The sequence below is a fragment of the Notamacropus eugenii genome, chromosome 5 (assembly GCF_028372415.1).
Source record: "Notamacropus eugenii isolate mMacEug1 chromosome 5, mMacEug1.pri_v2, whole genome shotgun sequence".
Taxonomy (NCBI): Eukaryota; Metazoa; Chordata; class Mammalia; order Diprotodontia; family Macropodidae; genus Notamacropus; species Notamacropus eugenii.
Window position 1 is genome coordinate 81808628 of NC_092876.1, and position 19335 is coordinate 81827962.

At 50.2% G+C, this 19335-nt stretch overlaps 1 protein-coding gene and 1 long non-coding RNA gene across 3 annotated transcripts in view; one reads left to right on the plus strand and one right to left on the minus strand.

Annotated features, from left to right (window-relative positions):
• On the minus strand, nucleotides 1-16754 carry ZC3H12A (zinc finger CCCH-type containing 12A). Of its 2 annotated transcripts, none has more exons than XM_072610013.1 (6): nucleotides 16539-16754; nucleotides 14876-15454; nucleotides 5643-5782; nucleotides 3620-3854; nucleotides 2478-2584; nucleotides 1-2082 (listed from the first exon to the last, which is right to left on the minus strand). In XM_072610013.1, exons 2-6 carry the CDS (start codon nucleotides 15409-15411, stop codon nucleotides 1124-1126), a joined length of 1977 nt encoding a protein of 658 aa, XP_072466114.1. In that variant the 5' UTR covers nucleotides 15412-15454; nucleotides 16539-16754; the 3' UTR covers nucleotides 1-1123. The 2 variants fall into 2 exon arrangements, with proteins under 2 accessions (XP_072466114.1, XP_072466115.1); XM_072610014.1 differs by lacking the exon at nucleotides 16539-16754 and adding an exon at nucleotides 16131-16152.
• Nucleotides 15874-19335, plus strand: part of LOC140504716 (uncharacterized) — a 16797-nt gene continuing 13335 nt past the window's right edge. Inside the window, exon 1 of the long non-coding RNA XR_011967216.1 lies at nucleotides 15874-16179. This is a non-coding gene — a long non-coding RNA (uncharacterized lncRNA). The remainder of the gene's footprint in view (nucleotides 16180-19335) is intronic.

The following is a 19335-nucleotide window of genomic DNA, read 5'->3' on the forward strand; positions in this document are numbered from 1 at the left end:
TAAAGTCAAAATTTTATTGGTAATACAGCAGGAAGCAACCACTACCTATCCAAAATAGACCTTTCCATAAACCCACATCTCCCCCATAGCCCGTGGGCAGGCAGGGCTGCCCCTCAACAAAGGTTAATGATACTTGAGACTATCACCAATACCCTCTGCGCATAGTCCTACTGGGGGGTGCAAGTCTCTGCTCTCCCTGCCCCAGGTTCTCAGGGGTCTGGGAGAAAAAAAAAGTACACCTAAGAGAGGAAAAGTAAAAAGCGGACAAGGTAGCCACAGCAAGTACAAGGAGAGAGAGATTCTTAAAAACCATCTTCTTAACTACTAACATGAAACCTCGCCGGCCCTGGGGCATCATTGGCGTACATGGTTGGGGGGCCCTGGCCAGGGCCTCGGAGGGCACACGGTGCCGAACCAGCCAGTGAGAGGCTGTTATCCTAAGGACAGAGCCTGGAGGGAGGGAGCTGGAGATGCTGAGGAGGGGAACAGACTTCTCCCCTCCCTGGCTTCTCTTCCTCTCCTTCCTGTCCTCAAGAAGAAAGAGGGCTTGGGGCATCAGCCACAGGACAGACATTATTGTCTCATCACTAAACTCTGATACAATGTGTACCAACAGGGAAATCGCTTCTGGTCTTGAACGGAGACTGAGATCCAGAGCAGAGAGTCAGATGAGAGAATGGAGACCCAGAGCAGGTAGACGAGTCAGAAACAGAAGAGTTGAGAGTGTGAGAGAGCAGAAAGTCAGAAAAAAGAACGTCAGAACAGAGAGAGAAGACAAGACATATAGAGCAGACACATGAGAAAGACAGAGGCTTGAGTCATATAAAGAGTCGTTAGTTCATGACCAGAATCAATTGTTACAGTATTTCTTTGGTTTCTGGGATCCCTTTCTTGTAAGATTCTCCCTCAGGCAGATGCTCAGGAACCCACAGGGTTCCTGTGCCAAGACAAGGGGAGTTGTTAAAAACTAGTTTGGTCCATGTAGTGTCCCAGTAACTCCAGGGATAGACTGGGGGCACTGTTATAGTTAGACTAGGTTCAGTGGGAGGCTGAGGCAGCCCCCATCCCATGCCCACGCCCACACCTTGAGGGGCTGTGAGCAGCACTGAGGATTCTTCATGGCTCACCCACTTGGGTTCTGAGATTTGTAGCTGAGAATTTCAGCTGCCAGCTGCTGGGGGTCCAGGAGCTGTGGGAAGCGTCTCATCACGGCTTCCACTAGATGTGGGGGGAAGATGCCACAGAGCTTCACACGTAAGCTAGCCCGCTCCTTGGTGAAGCTATCTGTCCCAGCTCCCCATGTCACTGCTTCAGCACCATAGGCTGCTGGGGCACTAAGGAGATGGGGATCTCGAAGGGCCGGGGGAACCCTAGCTGCAGTGGGTGGGGGCATTTGGTATGGCTCTGACCAGTACTCTCGAGGAGCATACCCCAGAGGTGGAGGATACTCTGCTGGGATGCTGAACTGCCCAGTGCCCACAGGGCGCCCATAGCCTGAAAAGGAGAGGGATGAAGGGCTAGTGGGGTGCTCAGGGCCATAGGTCAGGAGATGACCTTGGCCTAGGAAGGTGCACCTCTGTTGGTTGCTGCCACTGGTCCCAGTCCTGGGAGGCTCCCCAGACTCCCCATGGCTGCTGCTGCTCCCCCGGCTGCCCCAGAGGTCTGACATTTGACTTTCCAGGGAGCCAATGCCTGAGTCCAGGCAATCTTGGGAGAGGTAAGAGAGGGAGTGCAGGGGAGGTGGGGGCCAGTCTACTGGGCCAAAGCCACTGCCCATACTTGGTAGGCTCCTGCCTTGAGCGTAGGCCTTAGTCTGCCCATCCCCATTTCCTCCAGAAGCCTGCTGGGCCCCTGGGAACTTCTTTTCTGGCAGCCAGTGTTCTCGATCATCCTTGATAGGCAGGGACCCAGGGGCTGGTGTTGAAGTGGGTGAGGGCTGGTGGCATTTCTTGTCTTTGGCAGGTGCCTGGGGTGGGGAGAGTCGGGCATTGGCTCGAAGTTCATCTGCCACTGAGCGCTGGGGCTGGCTGGGCCTCTCGGGGTGGTAGAACCGACACTTGATCCCATATGTACACTTCTTCCCTGTGGGGAGACTTGTGGGAATGAGCCAGGCAAGACTGAAGGGAGGCTCAGAGAAGAGGCTCAGGGGAAGAGGGAGAAAAATAATGACAGCTTTCACTGCTCCAGCACTTTCATCCCAATCATCCCCATTTAAAGAGGAAAAAATGGAGCAGAGGGTGTTTACAATGACATCCCCAGGAACAGAGCGTAAGTAAGGTCATATGTGACCTAGCCTTTTATAGAGGTAAAAACTAAAGGCTAGAATGCGGCCTGGACTCACCCAAAGTCCCACAGCCAAGACCTAGGCCCCTGCTCTCCTTTCTGGGGCTTTTCCACTAAGTTGTGTCCATGGAGGCTCCTGGGAGGTGGGGATGAGGAGCAGGGTGAGGGAATGTGGTATTTGGGGCCAGTCTTACCGTAGGGGCAAGGCTGTTTCTTGTGCTCAAGCATGAGTGGTTTCTTCCGGAGGAAATTATCCAGGCTGGGCCCATCTCGTCCAAGAGGGTCATCAGGTACCATGAACCTGTCCAAAGCAAGAGAAAGTCTCAGTCACTGGTCAGATATGAAGGTTCCAGTCAGTCCCTGGTTTCCTGGGGTTGGAAGTCAGGATCCTAGCATCTGCTTCAGGTCTAGAAGGTCCCCAAGGATAAGCACTCTGAAAAGACTCAAAGCCCTGGGGCCAGCACTCTTTATAGATTCAGATCCTCTGATGACACCCCCAATTTAGGCAAGAGGATGTGGCTTGAATTTCAGACACTGAGCTTAAAGAGTCATAGCCTGCCCATCCTCACCTTCAAGTGTGTCAAAAGTGACTACGGTGAGATGTTAGGAGACCCCTGTGCGTGGGGGTGTGGAGGTATATGTTGGAACCTAGCAGATACCTGGAACCTCATCTGTACTGGACCACAGGGCTCTAGAACCAGAAGGGACATAGAGACCAACTCATCTCATTTTAGAGAAGGAAAAAGGCCTAGGCAGGGGAAGGGATTCATCCAAAGTCACCCCATTGGCACTGGACCAAAGCTCTCAGAACCTACTTGCCTCATCCTGCCTGATCTTCATTTAAGGACCCCAGCTGGTCTGACAGACTGATAGCCACTCCTGCACATACCTACAAGCCTGCCCTGTGTCGGTGTCCAAGGCACCCAGTGAAGAGCAAGGGGGAGCCTTTTGTTCCACCTACATGCCTTTGTGCAAGTGGCCCCATGTCAGGAATGCTCTCCCCCCCAACTCCCCATCAGGATAATCCCTGGCTTCCACCAAAGCAGAGCTCAGGTCCCATCCCCTACAGGATGCCTTCCTTCAGTCCTTTCTCCTGTTCTTGAGATTACTTTGTAGTCATTGGTTGTATTTTTGTTATTTTTGTGTGTCTGTATTACATCCCCCCAGGTAGCAGGCAAGTTCTTCTAGGCCAACGTCTGTTTCATTTTCATCTTGATATCCCCAGTTCCTAGCACAGAGCCTAACACAGGGTGTGTGTTTAATCAACGTTTGAATTAAACTGAAGCCCCTTTGGGCCTGGGAGACATCAGGAGGGGGAGGAGGACAAGGAACGTACTTATCATTGGCGAAAGAGTACATGAGCAGCCTCTCCTCAATGAACCTCTTCCATTCCAACCGCTCGCACTGCAGGTCCCTGTAGGTGTCATTGGAGACTATGATGCCATCAGAGTCAAATGCAAGCTTCACTATGAATCGGTCGTCGTAGCACACGACCCGCTTACCCCCCACTCGTCGGGATGGTGTGAATACCAAGATCTTCTTCTTCTCCAGCTCACGAAGAATGTGCTGATCTGCAGACAGGATGCAGGAAGTGATGGTAGACAACCATGGGATTGCCTAGCCCTGGCTACCTCTTCTAGCTCAGGGATTCAGAAGTCTTACCTTTCAGCACTAGGGCCCCCAGAGCGCAGAGGCAGTGTTTCCTCTTCCCTGTCTCCAGTTCTGACTACTGCCCCTTTACAAGTAGTATCTTATTCAAGCCTCACAATAAACAAGCTTGTAAAGTAGGTACTATCACCTCCATTTTACAGATTAGGGAACTGAAGCTCACATGGATAAAGTGCCTTGTTCACTTTCTAACTGGTATCAAAGTTGGAACTTGAACCCATATCTTCCTGGTTTATTAGAATGTTAACTCCTTGAGAGCAAATGCAGCCTTATTTCTATTCTATTTTCTATTTCTATTCCCAGTGCTTGGTGCAAAACTTGAAACACTGCAAGCATTTAATGTTCATTCATTCATTCATTTATTTAAACACTCCTGACTTCAAGTCTAGGAGCCTATTAGTCCTTCATGCAGTCTTCCCCACAGTAGTGAGGGTTTGAGGCAGTAAAGATGCATGAGGAAAGAATGCTGGATTTTAGTTCCAGAGTAATGGGATCATGTCCTGTCTCTGCTGCTTCCTAACTAACTGTGTGATCTCAGACAGGACACTTCACATCTCTTGGCCTCAGTTTCTTGGTCTAAAACCAGTAGGGCTGGAAGACAGATGACCTCCATGATCCCTTCAAGCTCAGCCACTCAGACAGTGTGATCTTGGCTTCCTAATCTATATGAGGATGGAGGCGGGGGTGAGTGGGGATTAGACCAGGTGAGCTTGGAAGTTCCTTTCAGCTCTAAATCTATGATTCGATCTATTGGGGACCTGAGATGGCTTAGACACTGACTAATGCAAAATGCATCTGGACCTGCTAGTTTCATTCTGGACTGGTAACTTTAGAAACACTGAGGTTGGTTGTAATTCCAATGGATTTACAGAGACACTTTTTTTTTGGAGGGGAAAAGAAGGAACTACCAACGCTCTTTGGATTCTCTGCTCAGTAAAGCATATTTTTCTTTGAATGTGGCACTCTGTATGGTGGCACTGAGTCTAACATAGCCAAGGGAGTCCCCATGGCTGAGCACCTCAACCCGCCAACTGGTCTGAATTGGGAATCCTGGCTCCTCCTCTTATATTGTCTGTGTGACTCTGGGGAGGCTGAGTTCCCACTGTAAAATGGGGCGCCTTCATTACTGACCTCATGGACCTGGTTTGAGGGAAACATTTTGTAAACCTTAAAATGTCTTAGAAATGGGATCAACTTGAACACCACTGAGAAGTATGACAATCACCACTTTGACCTTGACTTGGGCAGTACTGGACAGTGCTGGTGGTAGGCAGTGGCAGCAGCACCACTTCTATGCTTCTCTTTTGCCCGTGGCTCCCATGCAGTAACCCACAACTCCACTTTAGGGACCTTAAAGCTCTGAAAGGTCCCAGGGGGCTCCTTTCCCACAGAAATGTGGGGTCCTCAACCTAATGACTTTGCAAGAGAAACCTGGGCTGGAAGGCAGGGTTTCTTGCCAAGGCACCAGAAGGTAGATGCAGTGACTTTCATCAGCCCCAAAGAGACAGACCTGTGTCCATCCAGCAGGAAGGGGGGGAGGGGCGGGAATGTGAAACTGCTATCTGACCTCTCTTTTTCTGAATCCCCTCCCAAGACTCTGGTGTAGCCAAGGTTCCCTGAGTTAAGGTCTGTCTTATCCCCTACCTCCCTTCCCACTTCCAGAGGCTTAGGCTTTTCATGTCTCCTCTTACCCGTAATAGGCACATCAGGACGTGGTTGCTCCTTCCTCCACAGTGGCACAAAAACTGTGATATCTGAATGGCCGCGCTCCAGGAACCAGTTCACAGCTAGCAAGATGCCTCGGCAGGAGAAGACCTCCTTATTTCCATGGCTAGAAAGTGGATCGAAATCACAGGGTAAATCCATGGAGAAGGAGGACACCAGTGACACACAGGACAGAGGGTTCAGTTTTTATCAGGCCAGAAAGGAAGGGAGAGAGGCTTGGCACAGTTGCTGCATATTCTTCTGGGGCCTCCATTTCTTATCCGAGGAATGAGAAGAATTGGACACTAACAGGTCACTCCCTCAGGCCTTCTGACTCTCACATTCCACCCAGTCTCCCATAGCACTACCAGCAGGGAATTCCCCTTCTGCCCTATCCCCCTCCAAAGTGAGGAAACACTCAGGAATCTGGCAGCTGCCCCTCCCCCGGGGTCACACACACTTTGCAACATCATCTGGGGCTGGGGGAAGGAACATTGAGACTTTGGGTTTCTGTGCCCTCTGGGGGCAGTGTGGCCAAGGGGAAAGAGGCGTCAGAGACTCTGGAGTTTGAAACCTAACCCTGCTACTTAATATCTGATTGACCTAGGGGAAATCACTTTTCTTCAGGCCTCAATTTCCTCTTCTGTAAAATAATCTTGAAGTTACCACATTTCAGCCCTGAAAATTGATGATGTTATGACTGTACCTATAACTGTAACGACCTCATTTACACGAGACAAGTAGGTGGGACTTGGAGTCAGGAAGCTTCAGTTCAGATTTGGTCTCAGACAATTACTTAGCAGCACAACCTTGTGCAAGTCCCTTAATCTCCGTCAGCCACAATTTTCTGATACATAAAACAGATAATAATAGCACCTACTCCCCTGGGGTGTTATGAAGATCAAATGAGAAATATTTGTAAAGCAGTTTGCAAACTTTAAAGCCCTGCACAAACAGAGTTGTTATTATTCCATGACCTCAACTATCTCCAAGGAGAAATACTGGCCAAGGAGGCAGGATTTCTTGCCCTGTTTCCTATATGAATTTGCTGTATGTGATATGAGGCAAGTCCCTTCCTCTCTCTCTGGGCCTCAATTTCCTCATCTATAAAAAGAAGGGGCAGGACTAAATGGTTCCTAAGATCCTTTCCTACTATAAAAACAACTCAGTTATTCAATGAAATTCTAGAATTCTACAACTGGGAGTCAAGAGATCTGGGTTTTGTGACTTGTGTGAACACAGGCAAGGGTTTTTTTCCTCCCTAGAGTTTCAGTTTCCCCATCTGTAAAGCGAAGTATGTGTGTACTTTATAGTCCTTTGCAGGTCTGAAACTATAATTCAGAGGTCTAAGTAGACAAATGATGTAAATCCTCCCTTCTCAATTACTCTCTCAAGATGGAAAGGAAGGTCAAAGCTGTGGCAGCGGGCAATCCTCTCCAGAAGGGCTCAAAACGGATCAAGATCATTTCAAATTTAAGTAAACCCCATACTCAAACCTTAACCCCCTAGCTATTACAAGAAGGCTAAGGGGAGATAGATCTAGGTGGGTCTGAGATGGTTAGGGGGAGACCAAGGCATTAGGGACTGAAATATCCCTGCTGGGAGTAAAGATCATTTGGCCTTTCAGTATGAAAATGCAATTCAATAAATCTTTATTAAGTGCCTAGGGACAGAAAAAGAGGCCAATGATAGTCCCAGCCCTCAAGGAGTTTAAAATCAAATGGAGACAGCATGCAGACAAATATATACAAAACAATCTATGTACAGTATAAATAGGAAATAATTAACAGAGGGAAGGCACTGGGATTAAGGGGGGGGTGGGGAATAGTACTTTGATCATTTCCTTCAACTCCAGTGAAAATCTTTCTTCACTGCCCCAACAGAGCCTGGGCTCTGGAAGACTTTGCTGGCCAAAGGCAACCTCCAGAAAACCTACCATATCTGGGCTGAAAAGGATTTGAGTGTGTGGACTGTCTGAGAACCAGCTTGACTAAGTGATCAAGCATGATCTCTGGCCAGAGAGGACAGAATTAAGAGCTGCAGGAGGGAAAGCTCACCTTGTTCAAACGACAGGTATTAGAATCATAGGATCATAACTCCAGAGCTGAAAGGAACCTTTGAGATCACCTAGTCTACCCCCCTCAGTTTATAGATGAGGAACTGAAGCCTACTGAAGTAACTTGCCCAAAGCCATACAAGCAAAAAGTAGTTAAGGCAGGATTTGAATCCAAGTTCTTCTGGATTCAAAGTGCAGCACTCTACCTATGATAGAGACAGATTAAGTGATGTGTGTCATAAGGTCACAGAGGTAGGAAGTAGTAGGAAGAGGATTTGGGCATTGAAGATTCTACCTTGGGAATCCTTGTGCCACCCAATAAACTGACCCCAGTGACCAGGACTAGGAGAGCGAAATCTCCTTCCTGTTCTCCTTAGCCACTTCTATCTGTTTTCCTTGTATGTTCTTTATGTTTATGTGTCTGCATATACTTGTACAGTGCATATCCTTGTTTCTCTGTTAGATTCCCAGCTTCTTGTGAGAAGGAATTGTTTCATTTTCTGGATCTATATACCCAGCATCTAGCATAGTACCTGGAATATGGAAGGAGTTTAAGAAATGCTTGCTGATGGACTAATGTAGCTGTCACTCTCTAAATCAGGTGTTCTTCACCTGGGGCCATGAATTTAAAATATATATATATATATTTTCTTAGAATTATTTTTCATTATAATCGGTTTCCTTTATAACCCTATGCATTTTATTTTATGTATTTAAATACATTATTCTGAACAGGAGTCTGTAGGCTAGACCTAATGGGTCCAGGATACAGGCTTAAGAAGTCCTGCTCTAAAAAAAGCTCCCTTAGACAAGAGGTTTGGGGGAGAAGGTAGTACCTAATGTAGGTCTTACATGAGATAACCAGACATCTAGGTTCTCCTCAGTACTGTCTGAGTCTCAGTCTCCCAGTTTATAACTTGGGGGGTAGTGATCCCCATATCCCCCCTCTCAGTGGAAAAACAGTGCCATTGTGGCTAAATAGAACCTTTTCTCCTTAGTCCACTATGACTAGGAGGGCAATCGGGAGAGACAAGGGTCTGGTAAACCACCCACTTCTTTCCCTTTCAATTCAGTACCCTATGGTTGCCATGTAACCAGGCCTGGCTGCACATTAACTCAAGGTGGCAGAGGGTTTCCAAGCAATCAAGGGCCCTGGTGACTAGGGGTGGGAGGTCCAGGCTGCCAACTCCCTGGCCCCACTGGCCTCTCTCCCACTGCCAACTCCTCCCTCCCTAATACTCCCCCCCTCCAACCCAAATGAGAATTGAGAACTCATACATCTGGCAAAATCAGACAGACTAATCTTACGTAAAGAAGGCAGTGCCGCTGAAAACCACATCCTGTCGGGGATGTTCCCATTTCTGGGGCGTCTGTCCGCCTGCCCACTTTCCTCCCAACCAAGCCCCAATTTAACCCAGAGAGCAGCTGGGGGGAGGGGCAGAGAGCCCTCAGTTGGGGCACAAGGAAGCTTCTAGGGAAGGTGTCCAGAAAGAATATCAGGCTCAGCAGGAAGGCCAGGAGAGTGACCCATTCATTGCTAGCTGAGTGAGCCTGGGCCTCCCCGTCCTTTAATTTCCTCCTTGGAAATGAAACCTTGGACCTCCAAAGTCCTTTCTAAGAACTCTGATCCCACAGGAGTCTTCCCTGAGCTCTGGGTGAAGTGTGGGGCCATCAGAACACCAAGCTAGCTCCATCTCCTCTCCCCTGGAAACTCTCCTCCCTGGGGAAAAAATATCTCTTCTCATCTTTCTCTCCCCTCTCCTGTGTTCTCTGCTTGGATGTCCTTGGATGTCCTTGGCTGGCCAGCAAGAGACCAGCTGGGAAGAGATTAGCTAGCCAGCTAGTCCAACCCCCCTCCTTTCAGAGAGGAGGAAGTTGAAGCCTAGAGACATCAAGTGATATGTTCAAGGTCACATTTATGACCTTGGTTTGTGGCAGGGCTGGGACCAGTTCAGAGATCTGATTTTTAGCCCAGGACTCTTGCCTTTATATCGTATTGCCTGCCTCAGCCTCATTTCTAGGAAGCTGGAGAGAAATAGCACTGAGTCCCAGAGAAGTCGGAATGGAGATGCAGTGGTAGGTGCTGCTTACTGAGCCCCTAGGCAGGTCTATAACTGGGACTGTGATTTCAAAACTCACTCTATTGATTCAGGATGGATGCTCCTTGGTCTTAGCTTCTCCCTCCTCATGTCTGAATCCTGGTTTCATTTAAGCCTTAGCTAAAATCCCACCTTCTGCAAGAAACCTTTTCTGATCCCCCTTAATTCTAAGTGCCTTCCTCAGTTGGTTACCTCTAATTTATCTTATCTCTGTCTTGTCTGTAAGTAGTTGTTTGCACATTGTCTCCATTATTAGACGTGAGCTCTCCGAGGGCAGGTACTGCTAGCCATGGTTTCTATCTCCAGGGCTTAACACAGTGGCCTGCACAGAGCAGGCCCATATAAATGCTTGCTGACTTGACTAGATTTAAAGAGTTGCCTGGGGGCACAGAGAGGTTATATGATTTGCCCAGAATTACCCACTGCTAATATGTGTAAGAGCAAGGCCTTGAACTCAGGTATTTTTGACAGTAAGGTTGGCATTAATTTGGTGCACACAGCATGTGTGCACACAAACACACACTCACCCACTCCTGGGTTCAGTGAGATCAGTCACAGGAAGTTTCCTGGAAGAAGCTGCCTGGCTGGCCAGGCATAACATGCCCTTCATTTCCCTACTTCCTGTTGCTGCTGCTGCGTGTGTGTGTGTGTGTGTGTGTGTGTGTGTGTGTGTGTCTGTGTGTGTGTGTGTGTGTGTGTTTGGGGGTTAGGGATGGGATGACACACATTATGGTAGCAATCCCATTCACTTGTCCCTGGGGAATCTCCAACACCTGGTGACCTCTTCAGCTCTGAGACAGAACACCCAGCCTACTCTGTATACCCACATGTATAAACACGTCAGAAAGGTCTTGTTTGGGTGTGGGGACAGACACATGCCAAAACACACACACACACACAACACACACACACACATACACACACACAACACACCTTCCTGCTCAGAGGGTGGGCACGGAGTCTTGCCTTGTGCCTCCCTCACAGATAAGGCCTATGGTTCTAGCTACAAAACCAGGGCCTTCTTGTTCTTGGAAGATTCCTGATCCTAGCTCCCTCCCTCAATGAATGGTCGGTCACTCTAGCCTTGGGAGACCTCAGGAGGAAGGAGAAGTAAGGGGGACAGTAAGGACTATGGCCTTCCCCCCTTCCCTCCATCCTTCCCTGCAGCAAGGCTCCCAATGGAGGCTTTGAATGGACCTGAGACTCCCTTTTTCCCCAGTCTCAAAAACTTCCTTTTAAAATTTCTCAAGGCCATTTCTCTCTGCCCACCTGTCCCTTTCTTTCACCTCGGACAGCCAGAGCCACAAAGAATCCTGATTAGGCCTCCTGTCAGAGGAGTTAGTCTTATGTGAAATCTTGAGAGGACAGATACAAACACCCAATACAGCTTCTGTGGGGAGGGCAATACAGTGGAGAGAAAGGTCAGCTATGCCATCATGGAAGGCGACCAAGCTGAAGGCTCAAGGTCCAGTATGGTGTAGTGCCTACAGCTAGCCTGGAAGCCAAGAGGGACCTCACTGAGTTCAAGTCTGTCATGACACATGCTGGTTCCATGACCAGGACAGTGAAGATTCCAACTTCTCCATGCCCTGGGCAACTGTCTTTTCAGGCTGTGAGTTGCAGGGAACTGCTGACTGGCACCAGTGAGGGAGTTAACCTCACCTGGGAGTTCCCTGGGCAAGAAATCACAGGTCACGTCTCTACCTCAATTTCTAAGGCCTAGCTCAGGGCCTGGCAAACAAAAAGTGCCCCTTCTAGCTCTGACAATCTGTGTTCTAGAAAACATGTGGCTTTCTTCTCAGAAAGGGTGGCCTAATTCTAAACTTTTAACATTTAATAAAAGTTTTCTTTATAATTAAAGTAGCTTGTCCCTAAGCCAGAGGAGGAGTGCTGGCTGGGGGGTGGGAGTGGGGGGGAAGAGAGGAGGGTTATGGCTGGACAGGCTCTTTCAGAGTCCCCTGGGAAGGGAGAGAAGAAGGCCTCCCCAGGTAATCTGATTTGGCAACAAGCTAAGAAAATTCCCTTAGAAGGAAATGAGAGGTTAATTTCCACCCGATTTGCATACGGTGGGGGTGCAGGAGGGGTGGGGGCGGAGGGGGGTTGTAGTTAAGCAGGGCAGGGACACAGTTTGCAACACAGCCAATACAGGAAGTCAGGGCTGGAATTCCCCTCCTGGGGAGCAATGAAAACCCCAGCCAGCAGGGGACTGTGGTCCCAGCCAGGCCTGACCTCTCTCCTCTCCCACTCCTCATGGCTCCCAGGGCTGGGTTGGGCCTTTCCTGCCAGTTCCAGGCTGGCCGGCTGGATTGCCTCCCCCTCATTCTCCCTCCCCTACACACTGTTTTCCCAGCTCAAACTACTATACACATGCCAAGAAGCGAAGATAGCGTCTGTTACCCACCCCCAAACTGACTGTATACAAATCTGTCTTATATACCTGTGCTCTCCAGCCCCCATCCACATACATGACCCTGAGGCACCTCAATACACACCAATAAACAATATACCCAGCCCCCTTTATACTATCCTGACACATCACCCCAAAATCAGTTTCACCACAGACTCTTTATCCAGTCTAAGAATATTCAAATAAAAGGATCATGGATTTGGAGGTGGGAGGGCCTTTGGGGGCCAACTAATCAATGCAGCATTATTAAGCTCCTCCTCAGTGCCAGGCACCGTGCTGGGTGCTGAGGATACAACCCTTGCTCTTGAGGACTGAATAAAGAAGTTTAAACCCCTCATTTTACAGATAAGGAAATGGAGATGCAGAGAGGGCCAGAAATTGCCCAATATCACACAGGGGAGTGGGCATCTGAGCCCAGGCCCTCCCACTCCAAATCTTAATCCAACCCAACATCCCCATATAATACATACCCTACTTTTAACTAGTTACTATGTTAGGATGCAAAAACAAATTAAAAAAAAAAATCCTTAACCTGGAGACACATTCTACATAGATCCAAATACCATACAAACCAGTATTCAGACCCTATACAACACAACCTCATACCACACAGAGACACAGATGGATCCCAAACTCATACCACACCAGAAAGATTCTATACATTCACCCCCTACCCCTATTCACCAACAACTATCAAGAGCTTAAGGGGGCTGGTGGTAACAGGTAAGCTGAACAAGTAACAGGGTCAGGAGCCCCTCAGAGTTAGGAATAACCACTAGTCACTAAACTGTGACTTGCCAGGCTTTCTCTCAGAAACTCTTCCCCTGACCTCCAGGTAGCCCCAAACCCAGCTTGTCTTAGGTCCAAGTACAGAACTGGACTTGACCTTGGCTGTGTCAGGGATTGTTAAGAGTGGGGGAAGCTGCCAGAGATTAGAAGTCCCCAGAATCCAAGGCCACCCTAGCTATTCCCCTCTTCTTTCAGTCCAGGTCAACACAGATCTCACTGGGTAAGAGCAGAAAGAAAGGAAACTCAGAACCCCAAATCTCAGACACCTGCTGGATAACCTTGTCCAAATTCACAACCCTGAATCTATGATCCTATGATCCTTCCCTCTCTGACTGTTTTCCCATAGGTAAAGTAAGGAAAGCATTGCACTAACTCCCCAAATCAGGAGGGTTTCATTCTAAAAACCCTCAAGAAAATTCCTCCTGTCTTCAGTTACAAAAAATTATTGTTAAACTACATAGCAACCCACTCAGATTTACAATGGGTCAGCTGAAAGGTTGTAGTTCATTGGCTTTCACTTTACTGAGAAGAAAACTGAGATCCTGACATGGGAAGGAAACTGGCCAAGGTCATAGGAAGTCAGTGGCAGAACCAATATTAGAATCCAGGTCTCCTGACTCCTAGTCTCAGGCTCTTTGTCTAGTATATAGGTTGTTTCCAAACCACTCATTTCCTTTCCCCTACAGTTGACCCCTGACCTTTTCCCTCTCCAGACACCAGGGCTTTTTGTTCCAGCTAGCTAAGAGGAAAGGCTTAGCCTCTAGTCTGACCCGTTTTCCAGGACCTCCCAGTAACAGTTCCAGGACCACTTTACTCCAAACCCTCTAGCTGGGCCAGAACAGAAATGTTGGGAACTCATTAGACCTTGCTATTTCCCCACATCCTCGCTTGAAAATGGACCGCCCTGACCCCTCCCCAGCAAGCCACCCCATTGCCTTCTCCCTCACTCAGGGGAGTTCCTGCCTGAATCCAAGGCTCAAGAGGCGCTGTCCCCAGCCAGCTCCAGGAAGCACCTTCCCTATGGCTCAGGGCTCTGGCAGGGGCAGTCCCCTGAGTCAGAGGGGTAGGTGAGTCACTGGTTCACCTGAGGTCTAAGCTCACTCACCCCTGGGTCCACCCACTCACTCCAAAGGCCAGGAATTAACTACATTTAGTCCAGGTCCTTGCAGACAAAATAGAGTTGGGGGCAACCCTTCCTGCAGTTGAAGAGGAGAGGATATCTTAGCATCCAGAGTTTTAATGTTTTCAAAGACCTTACGTATAGTCTAACAAGCCTTCAAAGCAAGAAAATTCAGTCTTATAGAGCTTAAATGACTTTTCTGTGGCCACATTAGCTAGTAAATGTAAAAAGTTGCAATTTCAACCCAAGTCTTCCCAACTCCAAGTCTGGAACTCAATCCCTTGTCCATATTTCCTCAGAGAGATAATGGAGTTGGCATGTCCTCACTTGGAACACAAGAGCTCCTATGGGTTCCATATTCTTCTGGACCTAATACCATTTTAGAGATGAGGAAAACTGAGGCCAGAAGAGATGCAAACCTATTCCTCCCTAATGATTTTCACCAGTGAAATGTTGGTGACTTATCCTCCTATAAGAAACGTAACATTCTAGATGTTAGATTTGTGCCTTGGTGATGGAAGAACTGTATACCCATCACTACCAAAAATGTGAGGTGCAGTTAAAGAATGTTTGTTTAACAGACTACAAGCAAAAGCCCTGCCATGTTACCCTTGTGTTTGTAACCAGGATAACCATAAAAACCTCTAATTTGACTACAGGACTGCCAGCAAGGGTCATGACAAATATGCTCATGACCACCATTAAAACAGAGGAAGAGACGAAATGATACCCAGAGTGTGCAAACAGACCTCATGGCTACGTTGCTCCCATCGATGACCACTGGCCTCAGGTTACTGGCTTCCTTGTCCTCAGGGGGTAGAGAGCAAGGGGAGGGTGCCTTTGGGGTTCCTCCACCTCGGGGCACCAGTGGGGGCTCTGTGGGCCCATCCACTGGGGCTTCCCGCTCTGCGGCTGACCCGTGTTTCACCAGCTCACCCAGGACAGTGTTGGTGTCAGCCTGAAGTCCCAGCTTGTGTAGGACCCCATGGATCTCCCCAGATGAGTAGCCTAGTTTCCGGAAAAAGTCCACTTTCATCTGTAGCTCTGTATCATCCAACCCTTCTGGCTGGCCTGTTTCTGGGGTCACCATCACAGTTCTGTTGTGTGGAGAGCCAGGTCGGCTGGGATGGGGGCTTCCCCGCCGTCTGGGAAGGGGTCCCAGGCTGTTGGGCCCCAGAGAGGCATTCTCCTGGACAGCTGAAAGACTCATGGCAGGACTGGTTTGATGGAAAGGGCCCTCACTTCGAGGAGTAAGGACCTCGGGGGACCTCTGGTCCATGTTCATCCTTTTCTTCCTGAAGGCTCAAGCTCCCAGTTCCTTCCAGCTTCTGTGAACCAACCAAGCAGATGCTCACTTAATCAGGGGGGTTAGGACAGAAGAGAGGAGTGGCATTCACTTAGGATTCCTAGGTAGACAAACTAAAGTTGTCCTGAAGTTGGGAGGCCTGGGTTCAAATCTCAGTTCTGTCACTGACTTTTGGTGCAACTTGGGCCAATCACTTCCTAGCTCTGGGCCCACATCTCTAAAAGAAGGAACTAGATGATTTTTTTTCTTAGTTATTCTGTGAAACCAAAACCTCCCTACTCTTGGCCACCATATTGCTAGGAAATTGAGGCCAGAAATGCAAGGTCAAGAAAAGACTCACAAAACCCTGCCTCTCTAACAGTTTGCCCTCCCCAGGGGGCCTCTGAGGCTAAGACCTCTTTGAAATTCTCCCCCTCCCCATTCCGCACCCCCCACCCCTTCAAGTCTCTTCTGATTGGGGGAAGGGAGAGCTCACAGACCACCCCTCCCACCGGTCCAGGGCAGCTGCTTCCAGTTGTACGTCTCCCTCCCCACCCCCTAACTAAGAGACGGGCGAGGGAGGGACCAGATAACCTTGGCAGACCGGGAAGTGGGGGGGGGGTCAAGAAGCCGGACCAAACTGGGGGGCGAATTCCCCCCCCCCAGCCAAGGTCCCGATCTCCGCGTGGCGGGGCAGGGGGGCAGGGGGGGCCACGGACCTGCTCCTTAGATCCGGGCGCCAGACAACGGTCCCAAGGCATTGCCAAGGTCAGGGGGCTCGGGCGCCCGGGACGGGGGACTTTCCCAAAGTGCTGAAGGGGCACAAAAGTACGGGGGAAACTTTGGGGGGAGGTGAGAGCGGGGGAGAGCGAGGAAGAGGGGCCAGGGCGGTCCGGTCCGGGCTACCCCCGCCCGGGGGCTGGGCCCCCTCCCACCCCGCCCCAGGCCCCGAGGCTCCGGCCTGACGGTCTCGGGCTTGCCTCCGGGCCCAGTCCGGGATGGACGGCAGCGGCCCCGCCGCCCCTCCGCGACTCCGGCCCTACTTTCGGGACAACGCGGGCCACGTCGGGGGCCCGAGCCCCGGCCGCCCCGCTGCCCCCGCCCCGCCCGCGCCGGGGCCGTCCTACCCGGCCGTGCGCTGTGCCCAGCAGTGTCTCCATGGGGGTCCGACTCCGGGGCAGGGCTCGTCCCCGGGGCTTTCTACCGCGGGGGGCGGGCAGGTCCCGACAGGTGGCGGCGGCCTCGAAGACGCGGAAAGTCGGAGCGGCGGCGGCGGGGCCCTTTAGGAGGAGGAGGAGAGGGAGGAGGCGGCGGGGGGCCGGGCCGGGCAGAGGTGGGGAGGCGGAAGGCGGAGCGGCCGCAGCCACCGCCCCTTCCTGCTCCTCCCCCCGCTCCGGCCGGCCCGTCTTCCCGGGCCCGCCTCCCGCCTCCCCGAGCCGGCCCGCGGCCCCTCTCCCCGGAGCCAGCCCCAGGGCGGCGCGGGGACTCTCCAGTCCTGGCCGGCCCGGGACTAGCTCCTCCGGGCCGGGGGGCGCGGCGTCCACGTGGGTTTGGGGCCGAGTGGGGAAAGGGAGGGGGCCCAGGGGCAGCGGCCTCTGCCCGCGCCTGGCCTCCCTGCCACGTCCATTGCTTGGGGCCCGGGGAGGTGGGGCGGAAGGGCCAGGCTGACAGGCTGGAGAGAGAGCGCAGAGGACCCGGGGCCAGGGCTTCACCCCTCCGGGCCTCAGGAGCCTGGCGTGCGAAGCGAGGGGACCGGGTCACACCCTCTCTACCCTCGTTCTTGCTCCGAGTTTGTGCTGAGGAGGTGCGGGCACACGTGGGCACCAGGTACCCGCAGGTGCAGAGAGGCGCGCGCGCACAGACAGACACAGACAGACACACACACAGACACAGACAGACACAGACACACAGGCACACACACACACACAGACAGACAGACAGACACACACACACAGACGCAGACAGACACAGACAGACACAGACACACAGACACAGACAGACACAGACACAGACAGACACACAGACAGACACAGACACACAGACACAGACGGACACAGACAGACACAGACACACAGGCACACACACACACACAGACACAGACACAGACACACACACACAGACACACACACAGACAGACACACAGACACACACACAGACACAGACAGACACACACACAGACACACACAGACACACACACACAGACAGACAGACACACACACAGACACACAGGCACACACACAGGTACAGAGACACACAGACACACACACAGACACACACACAGACACAGACACACACACAGACACACACACAGACACACACACACACAGACACACACACAGACACACACAGGCACACACACACACACACACAGACACACACAGACACACACACACACACACACACAGGCACACACACAGACACAGACAGACACAGACACAGACACACACACACACAGACACACACAGACACAGACAGACACACACACAGACACAGACAGACACACACACAGACACAGACACACACAGACACAGACACAGACACAGACACACACAGACACAGACACACAGACACACACACACAGACACAGACACACACACAGACACAGACACACACAGACAGACAGACACACACACGGACACACAGGCACACACACAGGTACACAGACACACACAGACACACACACAGACACACACACACAGACAGACACAGACACACACACAGACACACACACACTCTCCCCATGTGGGCCACATCAGGCTGTTGTGATTATGGAAAAAGCTGGGTCTACCTATTTTTGACATTTCCTAAGTATACGAAGCCAGACACCTGACTTCCTGGAGTCTCCTCTGTCAAAAGGAGGGTCATCATAGTAGCACCTACCTCACAGGATTGTTAGGGACGTTAGTCAAATGAGATAATCTGCATAATATCTAGGCTATCTTTTCTGAGTCTAAAAGTTCCACAGCAATGTCTATTATTATATACACGTGTATGTATGTATGTATGTATATATACATGTGTATCTATGTATATACACACATATACATACACCCTCACTGGCCATCCACAGTACAGGTGACCTGAGTGAGCTGTGACTCGCTGTCAGAGCTATTGCCTGTTCAGAGACATTTATTTCCTCAGACCCCATACAGTTAAATTCAGTCCATTCCCACAAGCATCTGCTCTGCATAAAGCACGGTGTAATACAGACAGAAACATTGATTCCTGCTTTGAAAATGCCAACAATCTCAGGGGCAGGAGAGACCATCCCGTCGTTCCTCTCTATTGAGTAGGCTTTAGGTATGGGCCTTCTCAGGAGTAATGGGGATGGACTCATCTCTCAGCATCCATGTAATTACAGCCTACTGTGTGTGGAGGCCCTGGATTCCACCTGTTGGGGAGACCTAGTCCTTGTCTCCCCAGAGAATTCAAAGCCTTTTAGGGGGAGAAAGTCAGATAATTAAAGAAACATAGAGTTAACCAATCAACCAGTCAACAAACCATTTTTAAGCATTTACTGTATTCTAGGCACTGGGAATACAATGCAAAAGTGAAAAATTCTCTGCCTTTAAGGAGTTCGTAAATAAATATATATTGGGTATTTACAAGGTAAACACACAGGGATTGGGATGGGGAGGAAGCTAACAATATCGTGATATACTAAGTGGACACAGAAAGGCACACACTATAAATATTAGGGAAGGTCACTGGCGGAAGAGCTGACTTTGTGTTGGAGAGATGTTATGAAAGGCTTCCCAGAAGAGCTAAGATTAGAGATGGGGAGGATTTGGAAGACTGGAGAGGAATCAGAAAAAGGAAATCCAGAGGAACTCAAGAGTGCAATGCTTTTGAAAATATAGCAGCCCCTCTGGGTTCCTTCTTTCCAAATTCCACTTGCACTGGTAGTAAATTCTTCATCTTTAG

What these genes read in the sequence shown, in the direction of transcription:
- ZC3H12A (XM_072610013.1), bottom strand. Translation starts at nt 15,411, where the DNA reads ATGAACATGGACCAGAGGTCCCCCGAGGTCCTTACTCCTCGAAGTGAG. An exon ending in TACTCTTTCGCCAATGATAA is followed by an intron (nt 2,585 to 3,619) that starts GTACGTTCCTTG and finishes TGCTTTGGACAG; the next exon opens with GTTCATGGTACCTGATGACC. An exon ending in GAAACAGCCTTGCCCCTACG is followed by an intron (nt 2,083 to 2,477) that starts GTAAGACTGGCC and finishes GTCTCCCCACAG; the next exon opens with GGAAGAAGTGTACATATGGG.